The following is a 16,974-nucleotide window of genomic DNA, read 5'->3' on the forward strand; positions in this document are numbered from 1 at the left end:
GAAATGGTGTTCACACATTGTAACCATGTTGAGAATCAACCCTGAGCCTTCGGTGTGACGGGAGAACGCTTTAGCCCGGTGGACTAAACAAACCGCGCTAGATACAACGGAGGATTCTGTGTTTAATATTGTCTCTGGTTGTAACGTTAAGCGTCCTGCACAGCGCATGACTGAAATACAGTGAAATTCCAAATCCCTGAGTCCTCGTTTGGGATACGATATCGAACTAATGCAAATGGTCATACTAGGTTATACGCCCCAGGTAGATGAGCATGGCAATCTGGTACACACTGACCCATTGACCAGGGTAAATAAGTGGATTTGCCGCATTATAAATATCACATTATGTTTATAATTAACTAGACTCATCTCATAAAACATTGCATTTCACAATTACCGCTCAACTCGTCAGTATCTGATTGTATGAAAACAGTGAGTGAGTGAGTTGGGTTTAACGCCGCTTTTAATAGTATTCCAGTTATATCGCGGCGTTTCAGCTTAATGTGGGGGGAAAGCCCGAAGTGATTCAGGTCTCAGATGTTTACCACTTCGGTGAAACCCACAAGCACGGGTGTGGTGCTGACAAACCTAGAAACATAATTCGATTCGAACACACAATCATAGGTTTCTGGCGTGCCCAAGGGACGCCCTCTGCACAGCGAATCGCGGCGCCTTAGACGACTGGGCCGCCCGTGCCCCCTGATGTATAATATACATCGATTCCCGACATGGGTACAATGTGTGAAGCCCATTTCTGGTGTCCCCCGCCGTGATATTGCTGGAATATTGCTAAAAGCGGCGTAAAACCATACTTACTTACTCACTCAATAATCTTGCTCTTTATGCACGAGATCATTATGGAAAATCACTATCAGCTTCTGAGTTTTAGAGTATAATTTTGTATGTATATAAATTTTATCGAAGTGGGTCACAGCTTATAGGAAAACGTGTAACATAAAAATATATAGATGTTAAACAGATAAATGAATAATTATAATGCCAAACGGCTCTTGTGAATCAATGGAATCAATTCCTGTTCACATTCCAGACAGAAATAATATAATTTAAGTCAATATTTGCAATCCGTTGACAATGTTCACAAACTGTATCGAACATTGTTTCTGCGGCATTGTTCAAAGTACTGACATCAATACTAATACTATAATGTACATGGGCTGATACAGAGAAGGGGGAGAGAGGCGCAACCCCCCCCCCCCCCCCCCCCCCCTTTTTTTATTTCGAAAAAAACCTTTATTTCTGTATAAATTACCACCAAAGACAATAAATAGATCTTACTTGTGCACCCCCCGCAAGGTTCTGCCTTTACGTTTGTTTGCGGTGGAAGAAGTACCACTCCTTCCGTACTTTTCGTCAGAAGAAACACTCAATGTGTTCAACGTAACTCGAACAACGAATGTAAACAGATTAATTTAATGATTTTTGTTTACATTTGTATTTAAAACACTACGTAATCAAATCAGTGCGGCATTCTTGCTTATTGGATGCAGAGTATTCGCGGATTTGTCCGACAACTTGTTTGTGATCTCCACCCAGCTCACAGCGTTGACGAGTAAATGCACTATCAGGTTACCCCGAGGTTTTTTTATGGAACCCCTGTCTTGTTTGTACCTTGAATCGGGTGTTAAAACTATTAACGTCGCACCCGTCGAATAAGAAACGCCTTTGCGAACACAGCAACGGGTTTCAATGGGAATGACAAAGGGGGCGGGTACATTAACTGAAAGGCCAGAAAGGAAAGTCAAATACTCGTTTCTGATTGGTCCTATCGATTTAGGGTGCGTTCCGTAAGGGAGAGTGACAGTTTATCGGTCCTCCGGGAGTAATCATTGTACTGATCGCGATCAACCCCACTACACTTATCAATCGGGTGAGCGAGTAGATCACGGTTTTGCCGGGTGTCCGAGATACGATCACCACTACGGTCAGCACTGGTCTTAACGGCTGACCACTGCTAGGATTATCTGTATACACGTTGACTGGACTATCCGAGGACTCGACAGGTAAGAGTTTGGTTATGGGGTAAATAGGACAGTGGCCTCAACACCTGGCTGTAGTTTGACAACACATTTCCGTTATAAACGTGCACCCGTGTTTTCTATAGCATATCCTGTTCACTGAGTGTTTCCCGTAGTTTCGTAAACAAATACATGTGATTTTGTTGTGATAAATCTGTGTCGACATTTCGAAAACACATCTTTATTGCAACCAACGTCTCGCTCACCTGCATGTCGGTAATGTTTTCAAATGATTGTATTGTTATGAACAAAATTGAATTATTTCAACGATTTAAACATTTCTTATTTTGACGTTTCTACGTAAACAACATATTCAACTCTAAAACATGTTTTGTTAAGATTAAAATGTACAGATTAGCATTAAAGGAATCCGACTTCTATTTGTGATTATAAAAATAACAAGGAGCTATTGTGTTAATCAATATGTGATTAAATCTTATCAAACATGCATATTTGAAGAAATGGTCCCCAGTGTGGATCGACCATGTACAGCCGAACCTAAAACTATTTCTGTGAGATATATATTCTCACCGAGAGATTGACAGCTTCTGAAATCAACACTGATAACAGACAATGTAAACACATTAAAATTCATTTCATAATTGTTTTAACGTTTAGAGGTCTGAAACATAAAATGGAGATATAAATCGGAGATAAGGGATGAAATAATGACCGCCAGCGCAGCTCATGCATCTAATCAATATGACAATGCATTTCAAATAACATGTTTTATGTTACAATATTTACTTTTTGCTATATGAAATATATATCAGTATGTCCTGATTAGATAATATTGATATTATCTAAATTGAATTCACACATGTCATAATCTGACCTCTTTGGTAGCCGAGGTTTTGTATGTTAAATATTTTGCTAAATAATATGGCTAAGAGAAATCAATTACTGGCTATTGTGATTATACCGACATCTTGCTATCATCGTTAGCAGCATATTGTGATTGTTCATTGAACATCTTCAAAGATGATGTCAAAGAAAGAAAGTGCCTGAACGGGATAACGAACAAATGGAAATGTTTACATTTAATTTAATTTTATTCCAGTTAAAAATCACTAGGCGTAATGCATGCTGTCTCTCGTGGCGAGGATGAACGTCTACCAAACCTTCATTTAGAAGCATTTTGTTTCCATAGATTTCCCAGAGCCTTATGCCAGTTGCAATTCGACTGTAGTGCGGACAAAATTCATTGCCTAGAAACGAAAATAACTCAATTGGAAATCGTTAAAAGAACCATTTTGCGACTGACCGTCTGCGCTGCTGTTGAGGAATACTCAAAATTCCTCAATCCCAATTGATACATCACTATGATACAGAGAGACATTTGGAGCCAAATTTTAAGATAACTAAAACAACGAATACTTTTAGAAAGTGTATAAGAAGCATAATGTTTGAAGTCTTTTTATTCATAGACCGGTTTATGTTCAAGGCTTGTTTTACTGTAAACATAATCCATCACATGGACGACATACTTGCTGAGTCGGAATATGTAATAATATAAAATAAAATAAATGTAATTAAACTGGGGAAAAGAATCGATACACCCATGTTTTATGGTGGCTTAAATAAAACAAACACGAAATGGTTATTCGATGGTGATGTATTTGATACGGGTATCATAGGCGATATAACATTTATCATATCAGGTCAGCCTAGTGTCGTTTTGATAATATTTTTTGTTAAATCCTATTCTCAAGTGTATACTTTCTTTTGACCAGCAGTTTACACATATGTATAAAATGGAAGAACGTTTTAAATGTAATCCTCTCCTTGTAAAGTTTAACATAGGATGTTTTCATAACGACTCGACCTAAAGTTTTGTCGCTTTCAATGCCTTTGCCGGAACTAGGTTTCAAAATAAATAAGACTGTATTTACTGGTGAATTAAAAAGATTTTTTAACACAAAAGTTAGCCCTTTGAAGCATTTCTCAATGTGGGGTTTCACATATTTCTTTGATGTTTTAGGTAAAAGAACGGGACTATTCTTATCTGGCGATATTGACACTCATATTCACAAACATGGCCTTCTCAAGATAAGCTTGGTTTCGCCGTCCGTGAAACACTGTTTACTTTTAAACAAATGTTTATTTATTTATAATCATAGTTTAAATGTATCTATTATACTGTGACTGGTTGTCGTGACGACATCAGGTGCATTACCCAAGAATGAGCTAATCAAAATAGATAGGATAGGTTTGTGTGTTCAAAGTTGAAAGAAATTTCAAGCCACGTCGAATGGCGATCAAATCAAAACCTATTCTTTAAATGTTGTCTTTCTTGCAAAAGTAGGAACACGGATGAACCGCAGTGCATGTGGTACAGAATTTCAATTTAAAAAAATAATATTTCATATTTGTGTTAGGGTAATGTAGGTACGACAAACCACATTCTAGACCCCCCACCCCCAATATTTGCAGGGTCTTGTTCATTAGTTAGTGTATCGTTATCCTGTTAACAGACTCAGCTGGTAACTAGTTAACCTTACAGTAAACATGGTACTGCTAATAACGTACAGTTATCTATTAATATTGAAAGTCGCCATCATTAATCATCAATACCCTGTTCATCAAGAGGTCATGGCTTGGGAATAGATAGGAAGCTAGATAATCTGATATTAGGAAGAAAGGCTGAGGTGTAGACAACGTTGCAATTGGTTGTAAGGAGATAAGGGTAAAGTAGATGGTCGGATGGATACGTCCCCCACCCCACCCCACCCCACCCCACCCCACCCCACCCCACCACACCTACGGACAGCGTTAAGGTATAAGGGACGTTTAGGTCAAGAAACCTGGTTCTATGAGATGCTATGTTTCAAAGTCTTAAGGAGATGATTCGTGTAACAAGATGGTTGTAACTACTGTGTTTTGCTGCAAATATTCAATGTTTCATGATCTGGCTGTAGTGGTTTAAATGTGTGGCTCTGACTAGATACACACAACCAGGACCAATCGGATACCTCTACTGTTTTCACATACAATGTATGAGTAATTACGACAGGAGATACAAACAAACGTTTTACTGAATACAAATGTATTTCAACTGTACACATATAGAAAGAAACCCATATTTAATAGTAAGCATATTATTGTCCCAAATCGTAACTAATTAAAATTGTCACATCTATGTTCAATTTTTTAACTGTATAATATTTGCAAATGTGTGAAATGTAAACTATTTTCATTTTCATGTAGATATCCCTTTAAACCAGTACTGTGTGAAAGTGTGCACTGTTTCCACAAAGCAATCTTCAATTATAAATTGTTCATTTCCATTTTGTTATATTACGTTTAACAGTAAATGGTAGAATGCAACAATAAGTGTTGCACTTGTGCCAATCCCATTGTCTTTATGGACAATAAAAACATGTTTGAACTCTAAATGGTCTTCACATATTGTAAACCAGTTGCAAACCGAATCTAAGTCTTGAATCATACAAATCTTATACATATAAGCCTATAAAAAAACGTACACATTGATTAAAGTACGGTAATGATTTCGTCATAAACGTTATTTAAAAAAAGTACTAATATGAATTTAAGGTTTGGTTTGGGAAACAGAATGTAACAAAACTGTGACACACATATCATACTTAAATATATCGATGTGGCAATGCGGCAGCGTTCATACCGCGTTATACCTTCTATGAAGAACAACCAGTTCGCTAATTCCTAAACAGTTGCTGATTATGCTCGCCATCTGTCGTGATGGTGATAAAATTCTATGACCCTTCTACTGTCGTGAGCGGACATATTATTCAAATCTGAGATCAGTCTGTATTCTTTACAGCCGTAGTTCACATAATTATTTATTCATTCTCAAACTGTTTAACGTTATCCATGTTCAGCGATGGGTATAGCGTCAGGTTGTTTAATGGAAAAAACAGTATGCGAAGGTGTTTGTCGAGGTACTTATCGACGTTTTCGGACTCGGTTGATGTGGTATATCATACTTTGATAAAGATTCTAAAGATAACCATATCTTTGACGTATTTTAATAAGGACATGTTTTCTACTTATTACCGTTATCTAGAAATATTACAAACTATAAACGTGTATACTATAATCTATATAACGATGCACGTCAATTTCTTGATTGCGTGACCATACACAATGTAGATGTGTACTATTACTGGGGTACGATTTTGTGAACATATATGGTTCATATTTCGAGTTGCAGAGAATACATCATCCGAAAAGGATAACGTCAGCTTGTCACTGGAAACAGTTGTGCTATTCCCATGTGAATTCCGTTTTCAGATGTAATATGGTTATCATGTTATTTGTAACTTATAGCCACATTTTCTTAGTAGGTGTTTTTCGGTGTTTTAATCGGAGATGATTAAAATCTGATCTCGCATCCATCTTCTTGATAAAATAGACATATTTCAAGCCATATGTTTCCAAGGTTTTACGATGAGGTGATGGTGTTACCCGGTCGTCACGCCGAAGGCTTGGGTTCGAATCCCTTCATGAGGACAACTATTACATGCAAGTGTCTCCCGTCGTCACATGGCTGGAATAATCCTAACATGGCATTTAACACAACTCACACTCTCACGACTTGAAGCGATGTCCCTTAAGTATTTCTCAAAAAAATGTATAAATTGAACATTTATTGCTAAAATGATTGAAAAATAAAAAAAGTTTATCACAAAACTTGTAAATTTCTTTTAGCTAAAATCATCGTAAATTCCGCCAGTTTTTTAAAATACGCATTTGGTCCCTATAAAACCACGTTAATGTGTCTCAGGTAGCGTATTTGTGTCTCTCACGGTACGGACAATTTGTCTATCGAGGTACGTATTTGTCCCCGAAGATGTGTATACCCTCTTTATAGTCGTACATGTTCCCTTTAGGGTGCGTATTGATGTGAATAGCTGCATAAAGAGGGTCACCGAAGAGCGTATCGTGGCTTAACATTGATAAACTTTCAGTAACAATGGATAACATTTAGATGTCCGAAGTCGTTTAGTTTAAACTTAGTGTTTCATGTTCAAACAAACACGGCATATAGGTTTCTGGTTCATCGTTTTCGTTGATTGAACCGTCGAAGAATAGAGATGCATTTATGGAATTTATGGTCGTAATACGCATAAACGAGCTATTTCATGCAGCCTCAAGATCACTTAGAAGTAGAATAATTAAATATGTTTAAAATTTAGAATGTGATGTATTTTGTCCGGATGTCACAGCTTTTGTCTTTTGCAGACATTGTGAGGCACTTTATGCAGTCATAAAACTATGCATTCACATAACTTCTCGTTTTCTGTTTTTGTTCGACGTAAAAAGTACTGAATAAAAGGTTAGATGTTCAAGCAAAAATACTCGTCATTCACATTTTAAAATGCCATGCCTCGAAACAAATTGATTTTTCTCTTTTGACAATGTGAGTTGGTTGTATAGGTATTTGACATAATAGTCATAGTGATGGTATATTAAGGTAGCATCTGTTTGTCATTGATGTATCGCAATATGAATGTGCTCTACATGTAGTGTATTGTTACACACACCAGGAGCTATATATGCATCCCGCCAAATACCACCTACCTCCTTTCCTCTTATTATTTCTTAATTGGTCGTTCAGAAAATGATTTTCCAAGCTAAAACTACACAAACACATGGCCAATATCGACCAAAAGAATTTGTTAACTATAACAAACGAAAAGGGCAAAGAATTTCCGATACAAATATCGACTCGTATATAGGTTAAATCGCTTCGCATGAATTCTTCTGCTCTGTGCCTAAACTGACTTCAGTGGTCTGTCGCCACACTAATCTATAATCAATGTTGCAGTATGCAAGGTACAATTGCCCTGCGCAATAAAACCATAAACCTAGAAGCTACATGGACAATTTAACAATATTGTGATCTTTGGAAAATAATTTGATTCAAGTGTCATCATCGGCTTGTCGTAACCAAGCCTTTCTTATCGTAATGCTCTCGCAAGCTGTTGTGGGTGACATTTTATAGTAAGGGAATTGATATGTATCGTTTAGTGTAATTTATTTGAGGGTTTGTCGACATTAGAGATATAATTACATTTTATGATATTGAGAGAATTGGACTGATTTCATTTAACAACATATGATTATTTAATCGTTTATTAATTCGAATCATATTTTCACCTAGTTGGCCAGGAAGGTCTTACATTAAATTATTATTTTAATATTTGATGTTTCTGGGTGTTGTTTTGTTAAAGAAATCACTTTGTGATATGGGAGTAACACAATGCAGCACGATCGAGTGACAACTTGGATGAGCACCAAATTTCATTATTTTTATCAAAATGTAAATGTTTTAAGAGTGAATTATTGTTTGTCTTTATTTGGTGTGAGACAATCATGAAAAGTACGCTAATCTCTGAAGGAATCTTCCATATGTGTATCGTAAATCTTGAAACACATATCGCACAATTAAACCGATACATTAGTCCTGCACCATGACCGTGGAATATATTTATTTTATGAAAAAATAATAATCTAGAAATGCATACAAAAGCAAGTCTAGCCAGCTCAAGCTAGCTCTATTCCACAATCAGCATAGGGATTTTTTTTAAATTTTTCGAGTCAAGAAGGATATTGTGTAATATAAGATTTCAGAGACTAAATGTTATTCTACCGATACATAGGCTACCCCTTATAGCAGACAAGACAAGCTTTGTATTTATTGCTTTTATTGGATTTGTGGTCTAATCATCATTTTTCTAAATTAGTTTTGGGAGATTAAAAAACAGTATCCTTTATTATATTCATTGACATAACATTGAGATGAGCACCTTTTTTAATTATTTATATCAAAATGTAATTGTTTTAAGAGTGAATTATTGTTAGTCTTTATTTGGTGTGGTCTAATCATCATTTTTATAAATTAGTTTTGGGAGATTAAAAAACAGTATACTTTATTTATAGAATAGAAGTTTTGCAATAAGGTACATCATTAATATAATTATCATTATCAATAACTTTCCAAAGTATCATAGTATAATTTTATTATCATTTTACATTTCAGTGCGGCGTTAAACAACAAACAAACAAACATTTTACATTTCAATGAGACAGTTACGAAGGGATAATATCTTACGGGAGAATTACCTACTATTTATATATTTACACAAATTCTAACCATCCGGTATACCTATTAAGGCTTAATGGAACAAAGTTGAGTCCCGTTGGCGTGCGAGAAACATTTTCTGCGATCGGGGTTCGAATCCCAATATCTCCTTGATTAAATTTCTTGTCTTGTTAACACCGTGGGTTTCATCAAAATAGTCAATATCTATGACCAATACCATTTTGAGCTTCCTCCCACATTAAGCTGACACGCCGTGACATAACTGGAATAATGTTCAAAGCGGCGTTAAACCCAACTCACTCACTCTGTTAAGACTGAAACGATGCGATATCAATTCCCGCGAGACGACACGCGATCCCGTCATTTTGCAGCGATCCGTGTAGTTTCGTAATTGTTTATTTATCTGTTCATCGGAGCAAGACTATTATTCCGTTTAATTTGATATGGCATTTGTTATAGATGAACGTTAAGACGTTACATCAACATTGATTTTAAAAAGATATCTGTGTTTATTTTCTCTTTTATTTCAAGATCAGAAAGGTCAGGGCGTCATTCTTTTACTGTAAAATTGATGTGTGTAATATATATATTGTGAACAAAACATCGCCATACATATACACATTGTGAACAAAACATCGCCATATACATTGTGAAAAAACATCGCCATACATATTGTGAACAAAACATCGCCATACATATTGTGAACAAAACATTGCCATACATACATATTGTGAACAAAACATTGCCATATATACACATTGTGAACAAAACATCGCCATACACATTGTGAACAAAACATTGCCATACATATTGTGAACAAAACATCGCCATATATACACATTGTGAACAAAACATCGCCATATACATTGTGAACAAAACATTGCCATATATACACATTGTGAACAAAATATTGCCATACATACATATTGTGAACAAAACATTGCCATATATACATATTGTGAACAAAACATTGCCATACATATAAACACTGTGAACAAAACATTGCCATATATACATATTGTGAACAAAACATTGCCATACATATACACATTGAGAACCAAACATCGTCATATGTACACATTGTGAACAAAACATCGCCATATACATTGTGAACAAAACATTGCCATATATACTCATTGTGAACAAAATATTGCTATATATACATATTGTGAACAAAACATTGCCATATATACATGTTGTGAACAAACATTGCCATACATATAAACATTGTGAACAAAACATTGCCATATATACATATTGTGAACAAAACATCGCGATACATATACAAATGTGAACAAAATATCGCCATACATACAAACATTGTGACTGATATTATACATATACATATTTAAAACAGACTGTGTCACTTAATACCTAAATAGTAAACACTGTATACGAAAACATGGATTTCAGTAGCTCATGAAACAGTAGTAAATATTGAGGAATGAGCTCATATATATCTTGTAAAGCATCTTTGCTCAGAAACATTATGCTACTTCCCGACGTGTATTAGTGATAACAATATACTAATCTACGTGAATATGACCATCGGGTTCTCTAATACCAAACTTTAAATATACATATCGACATACTTACATGTTTTATAAAAATGTCAATATCTTTGTCAACATTAGTTTTCATATATCAACACACTCGAAATATTCTTATAAGTGTCCCTATATACCGTGAAGTTTCCAGTGGGAAATATGTATTAATCTATCTTGCAGTATGTTCTTGATCATAGCGTGTACTTCCAATCTGTAGTTTTAATAACTGTCATATCCGAATAAATGAAAACTACAAAATACATTTTCATAATCATAAGAACTCGCTGCAGAAAGCTGAGACCATTGTACGATTCCGACTATATCATAAGCATGTGTTTATGAATCACTATCTGGTAGTGATGACACCAGGTGTTCGCAAAAAGGTGAGCGTATCCTGCCCCACCCGTGGCACCCTTCACAAACACATGCAAAGGCAAGTCAATTGATCACCTGAAAAAACGTGGGAACATAGTCAACAGTACAAGTCAAAGTAAGGAATGGAATCGGCGTTATTTTGTCACCGAAGCGTCAAATTTAGAAGCATTCAGAAGTTTAACCAACTGAAATAGTTGATCTTTAATAAGCACCTAGTATTGAACACATACCGATATACGGTATTTCCATTCTGGGTCCCGTTCCACAAAGCGATCTTAGCCCTTAGACGATCATAATTACCATTCTTTAACATTGACTTGCGCCATTCGAGGAGCTAAGATCGGTTTGTTGAACTGGGCCTTGACCATGTAGCTTAATTTTGTTTTGGACATACCATTATCATATTTATTTATCCAGAATCAACCTAACAATATATTATTATTTTTTCTCCTTCTTCTTCTTTTCATTATTATTATTATTATTATTATTATTATTATTATTATTATTATTATTATTATTATTATTACATGATTCGCAGGTAAATTCAATTTCATATTAATGTTTATAGGACGAAACATCATGGCGGATATTCACATAGTTACTATCACGGAGGTTATTATCAAATGTTATCATTATATTATCCTTTTGGTATATTGTGATTTTTAAACTAATAAAAATATTTTTACAATATATAATGATCATTATCGACATATTTGCTTTGTTATTATGTACACATTATGTCCGCTGCTTACAGACTAAACATTGTACTTTATAAAAAACAACAACTATTAAATGGTAGTTAATGACTTTCGTAACATGGGCGCCTGGGTGTGTTGGTGATTCAGTAGAAACTAAACTGTCGAGCAAAAGAAAGTATTCACTTGAAAATTGGATTAGACAATAAAATTACAAACTTTATCAAAACATTGCTAGGCTGTAACAGTCGCCGAAACATTACAAATTTAAGGTAAACTATGATACTCATATCAAATACACAATCGTCCATTTCTTGTTTGTTTCATCTCTCCCCCCCCCCCCCCCCCCCCTCCACACACACACACACACACACACACACACACACACACACACACACACACACACACACCATCAAACATGGGGGTATACATTATTTTGCCCGGCAGTGTACATTGTACAGTAAACTACGGTTATAACGAACACGCTTATAACGAACTGACGGATATAACGAACTTACTTTTTGGTCCCGACTATTTGCTGTAGTTATATTGTGTATATGCTTATAACGAACTACGGTTATAACGAACTAAAATAAGTAGTCCCTTTGAGTTCGTTATAACCGTACTTTACTGTAATACATATAGGTACTGCGTCTACAGTCTTGGGGTTACTCGATTTAACTGGAACAGCATATTTTTACGACAAATGGACAAGACAATGATTAACAGCCTTCTAGGTAGTACACAATGCTGAGATATTCTCTGACGAAACACATCGTAACACTGAACTAGATAACGTGTTCGGTAGCTATTTAGCTGATGATCAACGAATCAATGCAGAATCTGAAATGAAGGAATTCATTTAATATGATGACTATAATATATTAAGTAATTAGGAAGGTCTGTCTAATAACTTTGGTAGAGGTTAATTGTATCAGTGACTGCTGCTACTGGTTGGGCAGGACATGTTTACCATTCTCGCGAACACCTGGTGTCATCACTGATTTTCAGTGATCCATTAATATAATTTTCACCGCTATTTTGCCGTTTACGCCCAATGGAATCTGTTTCGGCGGATAATCGAGACTGGTTATTTTCTGTCGTTGACGTTATATATTTACACACATGGCACATGGACTCTTTGTACACATGAGGGGCGGTCGGGTAGTCTAGTGGCTAAAGCGTTTGCTCGTCACGCCGAAGACCCGGGTTCGATTTCCGACATGGGTACAATATGTGAAGCCTATTTCTGGTGTCCGCCGCCGTGATATTGCTGGAATATTGCTAAAAGCGGCGTAAAACCATACTCACTCACTTTGTACACATGCTTTCAGCAGATATTTGTCATGACCATGGAAATGGTTTTGTCGCGTTTACTAACATCAACAAGAAATGACTATGTATTACATGTAGAACATATTTACATTTATAGGAAATTCGCGTATGAAATATACATAATAATAGCAACAAAACATATCTATGTATCATTTGGACAGCAATCGGGCAAATTGAAGTGGAAAGAACTACGCGTTGTTTAAGACATTATAGACACATCTACATCTGTAAAGTGCCGGGCAAAAGAAAGTATACACCCATGTTTGATGGTGGCTAAAAATGAAACAAACAAAAACTGGTCATGCGATGGTGATGCATTTAATATGAGAATAATAGTTTGTTTTGGACCTTAAGTTTGTAGTGTTTCTGCGACTATTTCAGTCTAGTTATGTTTTGATAACGTTTGTAATATTTTAGTGTATACTTTCTTTTGCACGGCAGTTTATGTTTTTTTCCAAAAGTCTATACTACTAAGAACATTTACTGTAACAGGCATTTAATTTATTACACAAATAAGTATATACACCATAGAAACGACACCCAATTATATATATTTATAATAGATTGCCATGATTAAAGATTTGAAAACATATCACTTTTCAAAGGATTTGAAAAATGCATAATCTCGTCGTGAAAATACCTTGAAATGACCATCAGTTGTTAAAAAGCCATCAGTGGACGATATCGCTTTGTCCACTGACCGTCTTGTCTTGACGCAGACGAAATGTTACATCAGATTTGTTAATAATAATGGTTGGTTGGTAGGTTGGTTTGTTGTTTAACCCCGCACTCAGCAATATTCCAGCTATATGACGGCGATCTGTAAATAATCGAGTCTAGACCAAACAATCCAGTGATTTATATCATGAGCATCGATCCACGCAATTGGGATCGATGACATGCATCAACCAAGTCAGCGAGCCTGACCACCAGATCCCGTTAGTCGCCTATTACGACAAGCGTGGATCGATGATCATGATATCAATCACTGGATTGTCTGGTTCAGACTTGATTTTTTACAAATCGCCGTCATATAGCTGGAATATTGCTGAGTGCGGCGTTAAACAACAAACCAACCAATAGTGATACTATGTACTGTACCATGTGAGTACTTAATCAACTTTAAACTTTAATTCTTTGATACTGTGGTAAAAATGTTAAAAGATATTCTAAAGGCTCTTGCCACGTCTTCAGATACGAATAGAGAGAAGTGTACCCGTGTTTATATAGGTAAGTTGAAATTTAATACATATTAAAGGTCAGCTCTAAACTGAGAAAAGAGTAGTGAAAAATGTTGACCCATAAACGTTTGAAAAATAAAATTTATGTCAATATATTGTCGAAGCCAGAAGTATGGGGCGTGTGTAAATATATGCTTGTGTTTGTTATTATTTTTAAACATTTTAATATTGAGTGTTCCTTCTGGGAACCTGTTCTGTTACAAATGTTACATAGTGATTTTTTCCTCCTAGGCTTGCGTGCACCTTCGGCCCTCGTATGAAGGTTTGTGATTGGATGGATGCTGGGTGTGACGTCACTCAAGTCCTCACCGACAACCACTGCCCACTTCCTGGTAAGTTGGCACGTGACTTCGTGTATTGCATCCTAAGGCCCGTTTGACATCTTCATCATTTCAAGCAACATTTGGTTAAGGTGAAGGTCAACGTTAGATTCTAAATAGGCGTTCACGTTGACGTATTAGGATTTGGTTTGTACTAGTCCGGACTGATGCCGATTTTCAGTGCTAGCTCATTGACATACCATGCCGCAGTTCAACATGAATACTCTCCCAGACACAGTATACAGACTCCGAGCCGACCAGTCCTTGTTTTCGCCCCTTAATGCCGATAGGGTAACAAGTAACGTCTTTTGTTATGACGCAGCCGGGGATCGAACCCCGGACCTACCGCTTTACGGGCAGCCGCTCTACCACTAGACCACGGAGGCGGTCTGGTATCTCAGGAAGACAGTGAAGGGTTGTTTAGTATCAATTCAACACCGAATACACAGTCAGTCAATGGCGGCGGATAGGGGACCAAGTCTGCCCCGAAAACAAATCGTCAAGCCTCTGTTATAAAGTGATTTTTGCAGTAAAATGACTACAACATATGAACTAGAACTCGATCCGCTTCCTAGCTGATGTTCCCTGTCACTTTGGCACCGATTCAGAATAGTACAAAACTACCAAGTATACAGTAAATTACGGTTATAACGAACTCAGAGGGACCACTAATTGTAGTTCGTTATAACCGTAGTTCGTTATAAGCTTATATACAGCAAATGGAGAGGAACAAACATTGTCACCCCCCCCCCCCCCCCCCACCCCCCCTCCACCACACACACAAACACACCTTTCCCACGCTCCACGTAATGCCGCACATTCTGACCATCCGATCCACGTATTGCCACGCTTAATGACATATCCATCCACATTTTTGACGATTATTTCGAAATCATTATTTGCTTATATACTGCCTAAGTTTAACACCGCACTCGGCTATATTCCAGCTATATGATAGCGGCCTGTAGGTAATCGAGTCTGGACCTGAAAATCAAGTGACTGATATCATGAGCATCGATCTACGCAACTGGGATACCTGACATACATTCAACGAGCGTGACCACCCGGTCCATTTAGTCGCCTCTTACGATCAGCAGAGGTTGATGGGGGCCTCTATTCGTATCTGTAATTACTACGAGTTTTTAGTCTCACTATCCCAACTGGAAATGTAATATTTTAACGAGGTCCTCATATAAATATGCTAGCTGTCGTGTTTAAAACATGCTACTTCGTAAATTATATTTCACCTGCGCTTTCACGAGTTAAGACTAATCGAACAGCGTCATATGCATGTCAAAATATCAAAGAAAGGGATCTACATTCTTGCGTGTGTGAAAAGAGCTGCACGCGTTTCGTCCAGCGAGATTGTGGAGTGGTTCATATCGACTGGGGATGCGGCGTTATTGCTACAAGTATCGTCAAGATTTACAGTCCCGACAATTACAGTATCAGGAGTTACGACTTCGCAAACTCGCCACTTCACCACCATATCTCGATTCCATCTGCCGTGGAAATTCCGCCGATACGGAGACCACCGAGGAAGCAGGTACGTCTGAGATCCGTGCGCGCGTGTGGCACGACACGAGCCTTGTTGTCGCGAGACGTAACCCACACGCGTCCTCCCCAGGGGTTTGCTAAAAACGCTTCTTGGCGGCCACAGCAACTCGCAAGAGAATGTATTCCCCGGCCTCCCTCTCGCTCTGAAATCATTCAGTCACGCTTACTGGCCGCGGTTCCATGTTCAATCGAAAGCTCCCGCAGTCATCGTGCCGGCGTCCTGGCTACGTTTAACGATGGAGTTCACGACGTTGCTATGCTCCGTGAGTTAGAGTTTGCTTTGCAGTGAGAGAAACATGTGGAGCAGACACAAACAAACTCATTATTTTACCATATCTGAGGCCTCCTTTCAAAGCCTTGACTTGGAATTGCTAAGTTATATCTTTCAATGAATGGTTACGTGCTATTCTCCGGTTGACATATTCAAAAAGCGGAAAATATGTTTTGAATAGACTGTCGATACCGTGATGATATACCACTACCCCTCGCCTGAATATTCAATAAGATTATCTCAATAAAAATGTAAGTTTATGAGATGTTATGTTAACGAAATAGCATTTAACATTTTTTGCCTTGAATATGGTGATTGAAACTAGTTGTCCTACAAGTATGACCATTATACATCGAACTAAAGTGACTACCGTCATAAGCGCAAGAAAAGCGATTTGTCTTCCTGCGACCGGCGATAGCTCCACCTATAATCTCTTGTACTAAACTGATAGAACCCAGCGTCTGAAATGTGTTTGCTGATGTTATATTTACATACTACATATTTAATTAC

At 37.0% G+C, this 16,974-nt stretch overlaps 1 protein-coding gene across 1 annotated transcript in view; it reads left to right on the forward strand.

The window, feature by feature from the left end:
- The first annotated feature begins 1,900 nt into the window (after nucleotides 1–1,900).
- The window catches only part of LOC139458988 (LIM homeobox transcription factor 1-beta-like), a 68,379-nt gene continuing 53,305 nt past the window's right edge, over nucleotides 1,901–16,974 (forward strand). The window contains exons 1-2 of the mRNA XM_071240427.1: nucleotides 1,901–2,021; nucleotides 14,548–14,648. Coding sequence (XP_071096528.1) covers nucleotides 14,573–14,648 — 76 coding nt within the window. The 5' untranslated portion in view covers nucleotides 1,901–2,021; nucleotides 14,548–14,572. The remainder of the gene's footprint in view (nucleotides 2,022–14,547; nucleotides 14,649–16,974) is intronic.

Source organism: Haliotis cracherodii, unplaced genomic scaffold (genome assembly GCF_022045235.1).
Source record: "Haliotis cracherodii isolate W230 unplaced genomic scaffold, xgHalCrac1.p SCAF_13, whole genome shotgun sequence".
In the NCBI taxonomy this organism is placed as follows: domain Eukaryota; kingdom Metazoa; phylum Mollusca; class Gastropoda; order Lepetellida; family Haliotidae; genus Haliotis; species Haliotis cracherodii.